Source organism: Microtus ochrogaster, linkage group LG5 (genome assembly GCF_000317375.1).
Source record: "Microtus ochrogaster isolate Prairie Vole_2 linkage group LG5, MicOch1.0, whole genome shotgun sequence".
Classification (NCBI taxonomy): Eukaryota; Metazoa; Chordata; class Mammalia; order Rodentia; family Cricetidae; genus Microtus; species Microtus ochrogaster.
This window is the reverse complement of record NC_022031.1, coordinates 11,282,203-11,293,848: the sequence shown is the minus strand read 5'-3', so window position 1 is coordinate 11,293,848 and position 11,646 is coordinate 11,282,203. Positions and strand designations below refer to the sequence as shown.

Genomic DNA, 11,646 nt, shown 5'->3' with positions numbered 1-11,646 from the left:
CACACACACACACACACACACACACACACACACACACCATTAAAAATAAAGTTCAGGGTGGTGGTCTATCCCTTTTATCCTGGTAGTTCTACTTTTTGGTTTTTCGAGACAGAATTTCTCTGTGTATCCTTGACTGGCCTGAACTCACTCTATAGACCAGACTAGCCTCAAACTGCCTGGTTTTAATCAACCAGCACTTCTTTATATTTTTTTCCTTTTTTCCAAGATAGAGTTTCTCTGTGGCTTTGAAGCCTGTCCCGGAACTAGCTCTTGTAGACCAAACTGGTCTCAAACTCACAGAGATCTGTCTGCCTCTGCCTCCCAAGTGCTGGGATTAAAGGCGTGCGCCCCCATTGCCCGGCTACCAGCACTTCTAAAAGGAGGAAGGTAGATCTCTGTGAGGGCTAGGCAAGCTTGGTCTACAGAGAAAGTTCCAGTCAGCCAGGGCTACAGAGAAAGACCCTGTCTCAAAAAAAATAAGTAAATAAATTATTTAATAAATCCTCTTATGACTTGACAATAGAGACAATTTCTTAAATGGAAAATGGATTTGAACAGATACTTCTTCAAAGAAATCATCCAAATGAGCAATAAATATAAGATGTTCAACATTATTAATCATTGATAATTTAAATTATCAATGTATAAATTTAAAGATCATAATGAAAGCTGGATGATGCTGACATACACCTTTAAATTCCAGCACTCAGGAGGCAGAGACAGGTGAGTCTCTGTGAGTTCAAGGCCAGGCTGGTCTAAAAAGTGAGTTCCAAGACAGCTAGGGCTGTTACACAAAAAAATCCTGTCTTAACCTCCCCCAGGGAAAAAAACCAAAACTATATATGTATGTATATATAATCTTTCAGTATCCAAGGATTCCATATTAGAAGGTTCCACATCTTCAGATTTAGTCAGCTTTGGACCCAAAACATCTGGGGGGAAGCCAGGTATGAGGAGGTGAAAGAAGAGTCAGGAGAGCTGGCTGGCCTGGGTTACATAGCAAGTTCAAAGCCAGTCTGGGCTAGAGTGAGACTCGGGGAAGGTCAGGGGCTCAAACTGTACTGAACATATTTCTGTAATTATTCAAGAAAAACATAGTATATTGTCATATCCCATTATATTATATTAAGCTGAAGTAATCAAAAGATGATTTTAAGTATACAGAGATAGGTCTCAGCAGCTGGGAAGCTGAGTCAGGGAGAGAGAAAGTTTGAAGCCAGTTTAAGCTATCATGTTCACAAAACACTCACACATGTACACACACACAAATCTGCACACAGTATATAAAAATGTTATTTCAATTTACATAAGGATTTGATCAACCAAGAATTTTGGTAGCCTGAATTGAGGACCTATCCCCAGACACACAGAGACAGCTGTATTAGGTCATCTTACAATTGTGTGGCACACAATTCCTAAAACCCTTGGAATCTCTGAAGTATCTTCTTATATGTTGATGGTATAAACAATTAACTGGAGGTACAAGCTATCCTGAGAAGGAAGACTAATTAACAAAGGATCCAACTGAGGAAATTACAAGGTTGGAACTTTGAGGGACCATCATCCCAAACTATAGGAAGAGGCTTAAAGGGGGAGGTGATGATCATCAGGACCAATGACTACCTCAATCGTGCCCCCCTAACAAAACCTCCAAAGTCCACAAGAGCATAGCTATGTAGCCCAGTTGCTAACTGCTTGCCCAGCAAACATGAAAACCTGCATCCAAACCCCACACTTCACAAAGGGGAGCATCCCTGCAAACTCAGCTACACTCAGGAGACAGAGACAGGAGGATCCGAAGGTCAGGTTCATGCTCAACTACACAGAAAGTTGACACTCTGCTGGTATGCATGAGACTCTGTCTCAAGGGGGAAAAGTCTCGAAGAGCTGGGTTAGGAGAGCTTCTAGATTTAGCAAGAACTCATCAGCATTCCAACTCCAAAGAACAGACTCCAAAGCTCAGAACCCTTAGGAATCTCACTGTGCATCAACTCATCTGGCTCTTCATTTGTATCCTTTGAAAATACCATCATTGCTGAGTGTGGGGCCAATGAACGCCTTTGCTCACAGTACCCTGGAGACAGAGGCTGTGAGAGTTCTGTGAGTTCAAGTCCAGCCTGGCCTATGTAGAGTTCCAGGACGGCCAGACTACATAGAGAGATCCTGTCTGAAAACAACAATGACAACAACAAAAAAACAGGAAGAAAGAAAGAAAGAAGGAAGGAAAGAAAGAAAGAAAGAAAGAAAGAAAGAAAGAAAGAAAGAAAGAGAAAAAAAGAAAGGAAAAAGGAAAGAAAAAAATAAAAATACCTTCATAGTCAGGTGTGATGCCTCATGTCTGTAATATTAGTACCCAAAATGCTAAGACAGAACTGCCAACAATAAAGTCAAAAATTCCTTATACTACACAACCAATTGTGTACCCTGTCTTGGCGAACTATGAGCCAATGCAGGAATATTACAGAAAGTGTGGGGAGTGGTTTAGCTGAGACTCTTCAGTTTGGAGGCTAGTCAGACAGAATTTGGGAATAACCTGAGACTATGCTCATAACTAGTATCTAAACAGGGCATCTTGAAGGCCCTGACGAACTCTGGTCAGTATATGAACTAGACAAAACTGTAGAGCATCCAGCTGGTATAAGATAAATGATTTATGGGAGAAAATGAAGTCAGAAATATCAAGTGTTGTGAGTACAGAGCATCAAGCAAAGTTTTCTCTATAGACTAGAAAGTTAAACTAGAACTTTACTCCTCAATACACATCTGAAACAAAATATGCAAGAATACAAAAAATGCAGCACTGTTTTCACAATACGGAAATAATCTGAATTATCAACTGATGAATGGAAACAGGAAACAAAATCAACTTGACAAATAGATAAACAAAATGCCTTAAAACTATAAAATACGAGTATTATTTGCCCCACCCCCAGTGAGAATACCACTAAGATCTTCGCCACAGATAAACTCAAAACTTGCAAAGCTTAGGGAGTCAGCCAGAACCTAAGAACTGCAAAGAGAGTAGCGGGACTAGAAACACGGGAGTCACTGCGAAAAGCAGGCTTCTTCTGGGGTTGATGAAAGCATGAGAAACTATTCATGGCAATGGGTATATCAGAAGCCTTGCAATATGCACTTTATAACAATTGAATTATTTTACAATTAATTTTGGAGAGGGCAGAGCTACAAATAGAATAAGCATCTTGTGCTAGGCAGAAGCTGACCACTGACCTAGCACCCAGCCCATTACTTCAACTTCAAGGAAGAAGTTGGCTTTTACAACTGGCATAGAAGGCTTGTAATCTTACTTGGCCAAATCTCAAATTATGAAGACAACTGGCCAAGAATACACACTAACTGGAATCCATTCTTCTGCCCTCCTTCCTGTGATGTGGAAATAAAGAGTCCTCATGAGACACAATCTGTTTTTCCCTACTGTAGTCAACTCAAAGACCAGAAATCAAAAGGACGAACAAAACAAAACTCTTGCAAGAGGGTGTAAATCTGGAGGCCTACCGTATCATGGTTAAAACTCCCAAGCAACTCAAAAAGTTTATGACACGCGATAATCTTCAATTTTATCAAATATGATTATTTATCATCCCTATTTTATGCTTAGTGGAAAAAATGTTATATAGCTATTAAAATGCAAAACTAGAATCAAATCCAGTCTACTGGATTCTAGAAGATGTGGTTATTCATTCACTCAACATTTTCAGAGGGCATCCTATACACCAGCCATCGAAATGCCTGAAGAGGAAATGAGCTACTTAGTTTCCAATAAAATCATAATTCTGAAGGACTTAGCAATGTGGGAATTACTAGTGGGGGGGGGTTGCTATCTGTACTGGGCAGTCAGGGAAAGTCTCGCTGAGAAAATCCATCTAAAGATCTAATGGGGACAGGGAGCAAAGGCCTGAACTGGGCACAGCAGGAAACAATACATAATAGGAACCCGAGTATCTGGGAGAGGTTATGGGATGCTTCTCAGCCTCCCTAATGTTGCAACCTGGTAATAGAGTTCCTGGTGTTGTGGAACCAACCATAACATTATTTTGTTGCTACTTCATAACCATAATTTTGCTTCTGTTATGAATTGTAATGTAAATATCTGATATGCAGGATATCTGATATGCGATGGGCTGAGAGTCACTCACTGCCTTAGTTCTGTCAGTCTGAACAAGGTAAGGAAGCCACAGTCAGGTTGTGACTGAAGTGGCCATTTGTCTTTTGCTGAGTGTCTAATGGGTGGGAAAGAAGGCTGTTAGGGTCCAAAGATGAGGCAGGAAAATCATCAGTGAAACTGCTAATCCAGACAGGAATGGTGCTGGTGTAATGTACAGACAGTTCCGTTTCTGGATCTCTTTTGCAGGTAGAACTGACAGGATCTGCAGATGGTCTGACGATGGAGTAGGACGAATCTAAAGTTCCTAGTTCAGAAGAAAAACCATGGTTGGGGAAGAGAATCCAAAAAGGCAACTTTACAGCTGGATGTCAGGGTACATGCCTGTAATCCCAGCACTTGGAGGATAACAAAATTACAGCCTCTCTGTGCTACGTGATCAGGAGACTCTGTTTCAAAACCAAATAAAACAAAGGCACTTTTACATATGTTCATCTCTGCTGCTCTTCTGTCTTACCCACGACACTGCATGCTGCTGTTTGTGGAACATGGGTTCTCAGGTAACAAGACAACACTTCATTCCGGAGCCTTGGGTTCCAGAGCCCATGTTCATTATTCCTAACGTCTCAGAGGCACGCAGTATTTCTTTGTGATCAAAAACCTATACTCGAAAACTATAAAGTGAGGAAACGTTTAAAATGCCCCAAAACACAAGTCTTTTGCTGATATTAATCATGAGCAGATACCAATTGGAGTGTGAATGAAGGTTTCTCTCCCACCTGCCAGTTCCCAAATAATCACTCAGAGGTATAATATTAACTATAAACGCTTGGTCGATGGCTCAGGTTTATTACTAGCTAGCTCTTACATTTACATTAGCCCATTTCTATTCATCTATGAAATGCCATGTGGCCATGGCATTACCTCATTTTCTACATGTCTTGCTTCCTAGGCAGCTGGCTGGCATCTCTCAGATTCCACCCTTCTCCTGTATCTCTGCTAGGATTTCCCATCTGGCTCTCTCCTGCCTTGTCATAGACCAAAGAAGTTTTATTTATTAACTAAAGAGAACAACATACATTCACAGAGTGATCCCTCAGTAACAGAACGATGCAATAGATGTCATCAAACAAGCGATGTTTAGATAAATATAAACAAAAGTGCTATCATCTGAAAGATGCAAGGTCACACTTTTATTGTCCTTGATAATGAAGAGTGTCTTTAAAGAGTAAAGCCATTACAATTTTCTTAGTACGCAGCTAATGTACATGTAATTTGATCCATAAAGTACTTTTATTAAGAATGTTAAGGAATATTTCTCCCCCCACCCACTCCCTTTTAGACAGGGTCTCACTCACTATGAAGCCCTCTCTGGCTGTCCTCAAACTGGCTATGTAGACCAGAACTCACAGAGATCTGCCTGTCCCTGTCTCCTGGGTGCTGGGGATTAAAAGTGTGTACCACCACACCAGTTTCCTTTCAACTTCTTAACAATAGAGGTTATAAATCAATGTACTGTTAGGACTTGCTCCTTCTCTGTCAATGTGGAGGATGGAACGCGGAGCCTCACGTACACTCGGCAAAAGTGCTGCTGCTGGCAGTGAATCCCCAGCTCATCTGCTTAATTCTTGACTGAAAAGCTAACTAATCATGCCAATAACTTCTCAGCAATGCCAAACTTCATGTAATCTCCATTACCTTCATATGTACAGCATCACTACATTCCAGAACTTGGTTTCTGATCTTTTCCACTACTTAGCTATTACTATAAAATTTTGAAGAGCTCACTTCCCCAAATAAGTAGTTTACAAAAACTGCTAAGTCATAATAAAAGTTACCTGACTTTTACAAAACTGCAGTTAAGAATTCAGAAGAAAAAAACACAGAAGTACTTAGAATAAATTTTACAAACACATAGAAGACAACGAACAACTTTTTAGACTATATAATGTTCATCTAAAATTTAAAGAGTTCCTGTGTAGCTATTCAACCTTGCCACGAAAAAACTGTTTAACAGATTTTCAATTAACTAAAGCAAAATATGCTATTCACGGATGCTTTTTGAAGCAGCAAGTGATGGACAAAACTTTATTATACTTACAAGTTTGTCCACATTTAAAAGATAAAAGTACTTTTGCCTGCATTCATGGGAATCGTTTGGGAAGATTACTTCAAGGGTTAAAAATCTACATACTTCCAAGACAAATATACAAGAGATCCCTTAAAGCCTAAGTGATAGAAATGAAATAAAAAGGAGAGGATTCTTTTAATCACTTATGTTCATCATCTACATGGCACCCTCAGCTCTACTATGCAGACTTAGTTCCCTGGCACTTGTTCTGACACCTCTGGCTACCGTATAACTAAGAACCCAGAGAACCTCAGACATCAGAATTCAAGTTCCCTGGTAGTCAATAAGCTTCAGAAACCAAGATGACAATTTTCCAATTTCTGATGCTAAAACCTTAATCATGACATCGACAAATAGCAAGGTAGCATCTAATTGTCAAGGCAACCAGACTACTACAGCAATACTGTAGGAGGCCATATGCTACCTCTCCCAATCACTATAGCCAATAACTTGAACAAAGTGCTGTGAACAATCCAAGGTAAGATCCAGCTCAGAGACAGAGGATGAAAAACGCTGGGCTGCCGGTGCTGGTGCACACCCTTCATTCCAGCACTTGGGAAGCAGAAACAGAAAGATCTGTGAGTTCTGCTCTATATAACCAGTCCTAAGACAGCCATGGCTACATAGTAAGACCCTGTCACAGAAAGAAAAGGTGGGGGGAGGAAGGAGGGAGAGGGAGACAGAGAGAGAGAGAAAAAAGGGGGGTCCACAAAGAATAACCACCCTTGCAATTAAATTATTTAGAGTTGACAAACATCAGCTACTATGTGCTAAATTCCTCAGACTATAGACTTTATGAAAGGGGTCAAATTAGGAAAACATACCAGATAAATTTTTAGCAACTTGCCTTTCCTACTCAGTCACCTTGTCCCAATCAGGTTAAAAAAAATGTTGTTGAGACAAGGTCTCACTATGTAAGTCTGCCTGTCCTGGAACTACCTCTGTAGACCACACTGGCCTCTAACTCAGAGATCCGCCTGACTCTGCCTCTCGTGTACTGAGGTTAAAGGTTTGCTCCACCACAGCCAGCTTCAATCAGGTCAAGTTTAAAACATCTATTTTAAAAGGAATCTGAACAAAATGGCTAAATTCTAAATTTGTAAATATGTCTCAAAGTCTAAGTATTTCACCAGGCAGTGGTGATATACACCTTGAATCCCAGCATTTGGGAGGCAGAAGCAGAGGCAGGTGGATTTCTGTGAGTTAGAGGTCAGCATGGTCTACAGAGTGAGCTTCAGTACAGTCAAAGCTGTTATACAGAGAAGCCCTGTCTCAAAAAAAAAAAAAAAAAAAAAAAGTGCATGCATTCGTAGGCCTGGAGAGGCTCCACAGGTGAGCACTTGTTGCTCTTCCAGACGACCTGGGAGCCAGATCCAGCATCCACATTATGGCTCACAATTGTAACTCCAATTCCAGAGGATCTAATGCCCTCTTCTGGCTTCTTCAGGCACCAGGTACACAGATATACATGTTAGGCAAAACACCCATATGCATAAAAATTAATACATCTAAAAAATTTTTTTTTAAAAGAGTTCTTAAAATATTATCTTGCAATCTCCCGTAAAAGAACTAGGCGGGGAAGCACACTGGAAAGACGGCACCTAGGTGTGAAAGACACCGAGCTGTGTCCTGACAAACGCTAGCAACAGCAGCTTCCCACAGGACATGGCTCCACAATGAAGAGCTTGCCTCCCTGATGGTTCAAGCGCAGCTCCCTGGCGAGGTGCTACAGACTCCAACACCGTCTACCTTAGTGTACTAAAACAGCCTGTGTGGAGGAACAAAGCGGACAAGCACGGACAGAACACTGTCAGCTGTGGCAGGCAGAGGGGAACACACCTGTAGTCCTAGCACTCGGGAGACCCACGCATGAAGATCTCCAACCTGATGTCAGCCTGGGCTACATAGCAAAAATGAAGATAAAACACATAAAAGCAAGCTGGGCAGTGGTGGTGCACACCTTTAATCCCAGCACTTGTGGGGCAGAGGCAGGAGGATTTCTGTGAGTTCAAGGCCAGCCTGATCTACAGAGTGAGTTTCAGGACAGCCAAACCAAAATAATAAATAAATAAATAAATAAATAAATAAATAAATAAGCAAGCAATTATAACATCAGCTTTAAATCTCATCTCCTCTAGTAAGAAAATGAAAGACTGCCTTAAGTTGATTTTATAGTAAATAAAAATTATTTCATTGATATCAAGTGATCAAATCCCACATTGCGTGTGCGCAGTGTGACATGTTTTTAAAGTAGAGCTCTGATTACAATTTAAGTAATCTCTTCAGCAATAATAACCCCTCTGTAGTAAGATATGGAAATCTAATCTTAGATAAAAATATTTGCCGAGTTAATGAACACATTTGATCATTTAGTTATAATGTTATGTTTAAATTACATTATTTTGAAAAGACCGAACTTCTGTTGCGAGAAAGGTTAGGAAATAAACTTTGTACAAAGATACAGAAATAAAAACCACAGCAAAGTGTCCTTCAAAGAGTCTGCTATGGGGCAGAGAGATGGCTCAGGGGTTAAGGGCGAGAGCTACTCTTGCAGAGGATCCTGGTTTGGTTCCCAGCACCCACAACAGGCAATACGCAAGCACCTATTATAATTCCAGCTCCAGGCGATCAGAAAGGTCCTAACAGGCACCTGCGCTCACATGCACACACCCACACACAGACACACAACACACACAATAAAAATAAATCTTCGTCAAAATGCTATTTCCCAAAAAAAATTAAAATTAGCAGATACTCTGAAATACATACAAAAGGTCAAGATTTAACAATAATGAAAACCTGAAAGGATCAGTTCCCCACGCTAATCAGAAAACAAAGGAATGAAAGCCCTGTGCTAGAGTCTAAGGTGGTGGCTGAGGCTCAGAACCAGCATAAAAAGCACATCCCCACTGCTGAAGACACAGAGTAAATACCAAAAATATCAACTCCTCTTAGAAACAAGTCTGCTTTTTTTCCAAATACTTTACGTGTAAGAGCTAACCAGCTCTCCTGCCAAAGCCAAATACAATCCCAAGTGTGGTGGATTTTAATCTTTATTTTTAGTCTTAAATCAGCTCATCTTTGAGAGGTCATAACAAACAATGTCTTAATACAGATAAAAATGTTAAAGCAATCATATAGCCCATCTGCTGTCCAACTGGTGCGCCACAGTTCCTTTTTTGGCCTCAAATGACGAAACTTCTCTAACGTCTCTGGGGAGAGTGTCAAGTATAACGTTTCCTGAAATTGTTCTTGTTTTTGCTGCACCATTTCGTGACATCTCTTCAACTAGAAATGTTACTTGCAGTTTTATTGTTCTGCAGGAGAGGCCAGAGAGACACGCAAAGGCAGGGAGTATTGTAGGAAAGCAGGTTGAAAGACACCATGAAAGGGGGAAAATGTGCAAGAACGAAAAACATTTCCAGCACAGAGAAGCGCCAACAACGAGATCTTGCTTATTCTTCTAGAAACAAAAGCCAAGAATTCTTCTAAGGAGAATGTGGTTTCTCTTTACTCTAGAGGATGTTAAAACTCCAAAGGGCGTTTGGCCAACACTCTACAAGAGTTCTGCCCTCTTCTTACTGCTTTAACACCTCCAGCCCTGGCTGTAAATTAAACGCCAACTATAGATAATGCAATCTCTAGAAACTACAATTGTGGTTGCCATCTTTGCCTAAAAAAAAAAATCTTTCCTTGGATCTCGAAGGGGGGAAAAGGAGTATATTAAGTTGGAAGGCAAGAAAACCGCCATCAAGTCAGATTGATAGGACCTAGGTTAACAGGCACCTTCTACCAAACTAAGGTTTTAAAGGTCTGGGGAAGAAGGGCAAAGGAAGCCACGGCCTTACAGAGTCGGCAAGGGTGGGGCATCCTAAGTGGGGAAAAAAATATATTAAGAGAGCGAGTTTTTCCCAAGGCCGAGAAGCAGGCCCACGAGCTCGCACCCTGGGTGGCACAGGACGCCGGGGACACGGGCGAAGGGCGGCTTCGAAGGAGACGTGGGCTGCCGGGGAATGCCCCGGAGTGCGGGCTGACAGGAGGAGGCACCCACGGGGCACGGGATGAAGATCGAAGAAGAGGAGGCAGGAGCCGGGCGATCCGAGGCTGCGCGTGGGAGGCCGGGCAGAGGCCGCGGAGCGCCGTGGGCAAGCGGCCGTCCTCGGCGAGGCGCTCGCTGGCTGCCCCACGCTCTGCCCCTTTCGGGCCGCCTGGACTTCCGCGGGCAACGGCGGCGGGCACAGCTGTTTCCACCCCGCCGGGGAGCGCAGGGGGAGGGGGGTGGAAAGCATCTCCCCGGCGGCCGGGGAGCCAAGCCGCGGCCGTCCTCGCGCGGGGGCGCGGAGCGGAGCCCCGACCGCGGAGCGCACGCCGAACTTCGCCCTTTCTTCCCCGCAGCCGCCTTTATGCCACAACTTCGCGGCCGCGACTGTCCGCGGCTACCGATCGACACCCCCGCTCCGCTCGCCGACCAGTGATCCCCGACGCCCCCGGGGTCAGGGAAGGCCGCCCGGAGCCGGCCCCGAAGCCTAGGACGCCGCCCCCGCGCCGACGCTCGCCCCGTCTCGGCGGCCCCCACGCCCGCCCCGCTGCAGCAGCTCCGCTCACCTGCATTGACGCCATGATGAAACCATCCCCCCAAGGCCAGCGAGGCCAGAGACGCAGGGGGCGGAGCCGCCGTGCTCGCGTCACGCCGCGGGGGCCCAACATCCCGGGCACGGGGGTGGAGTCGCCGATGGGAAGGGGTCCGCGCGTCCCATTGGCTGGCGCGCGGGCGCCCGGGGGCGGGGAGGGGCGTGGCGGGGCAGGGCGTGGCGGGCGCCTTGGGTACCTCGCATCCCAGCCAGTTTACACGCAGACCGGCTGGCTCTAGGGGCAGGCGGGGTGCTGCTCGGGCTCTTCCCGCAGTAGTACTCCGAGGTCACGAAGTTGTCAGCATCCGCGGGGTTTTGGGTCTCTTTTTCATTTGGTCTCATTCTGTTTTCCCTGATAGAGGTGTAAGATTTATAGTTGGTTTTGTTCTGTTTTATTTTAACGCCCCTTCGTACGTCTTTTCTATACCTACTGAGTTTTCACTCCTTCTGCGACAGATAAAACTTCGCCTTGGGGATGCTTTTTCGTCTTTGCAGACCCTGGAGACTTTTCCTAATTTGGGGGGTGAGGGGTGAGGATGGGGGAGCAGAGAATCACAGGTCTCCTTATGGGACGGAATGAAAACTGAGAGCAGAGCAACTGGAGTTGTAGTGTTGGAACGTGCTGGGAGGGGAAGGAGAAAGAATAATGTTTTCCTTTGTGTGAGATTGTCTAGCTCCCTTATCCATCCTTCTAAATTGTAAACTCCATGTGTATCATAGTCGTCGTTGTTTCATCAGCCTAACTTTGATTAGCGATTTGA

General features: G+C 43.8%; 1 protein-coding gene across 3 annotated transcripts in view; it reads right to left on the bottom strand.

Moving 5' to 3' along the window:
- Ube2w (ubiquitin conjugating enzyme E2 W) overlaps positions 1–10,908 on the bottom strand; it is a 57,329-nt gene extending 46,421 nt beyond the window's left edge. For 2 of the 3 annotated variants that reach the window (XM_005361868.2, XM_013351884.2), the window contains exon 1: positions 10,860–10,908. In XM_005361868.2, the coding sequence (XP_005361925.2) occupies positions 10,860–10,874 (15 nt within the window). In that variant the 5' untranslated portion in view covers positions 10,875–10,908. The remainder of the gene's footprint in view (positions 1–10,859) is intronic. The other variant, XM_013351886.2, reaches the window with a different exon arrangement.
- Between the last annotated feature and the right edge of the window lie 738 nt (positions 10,909–11,646).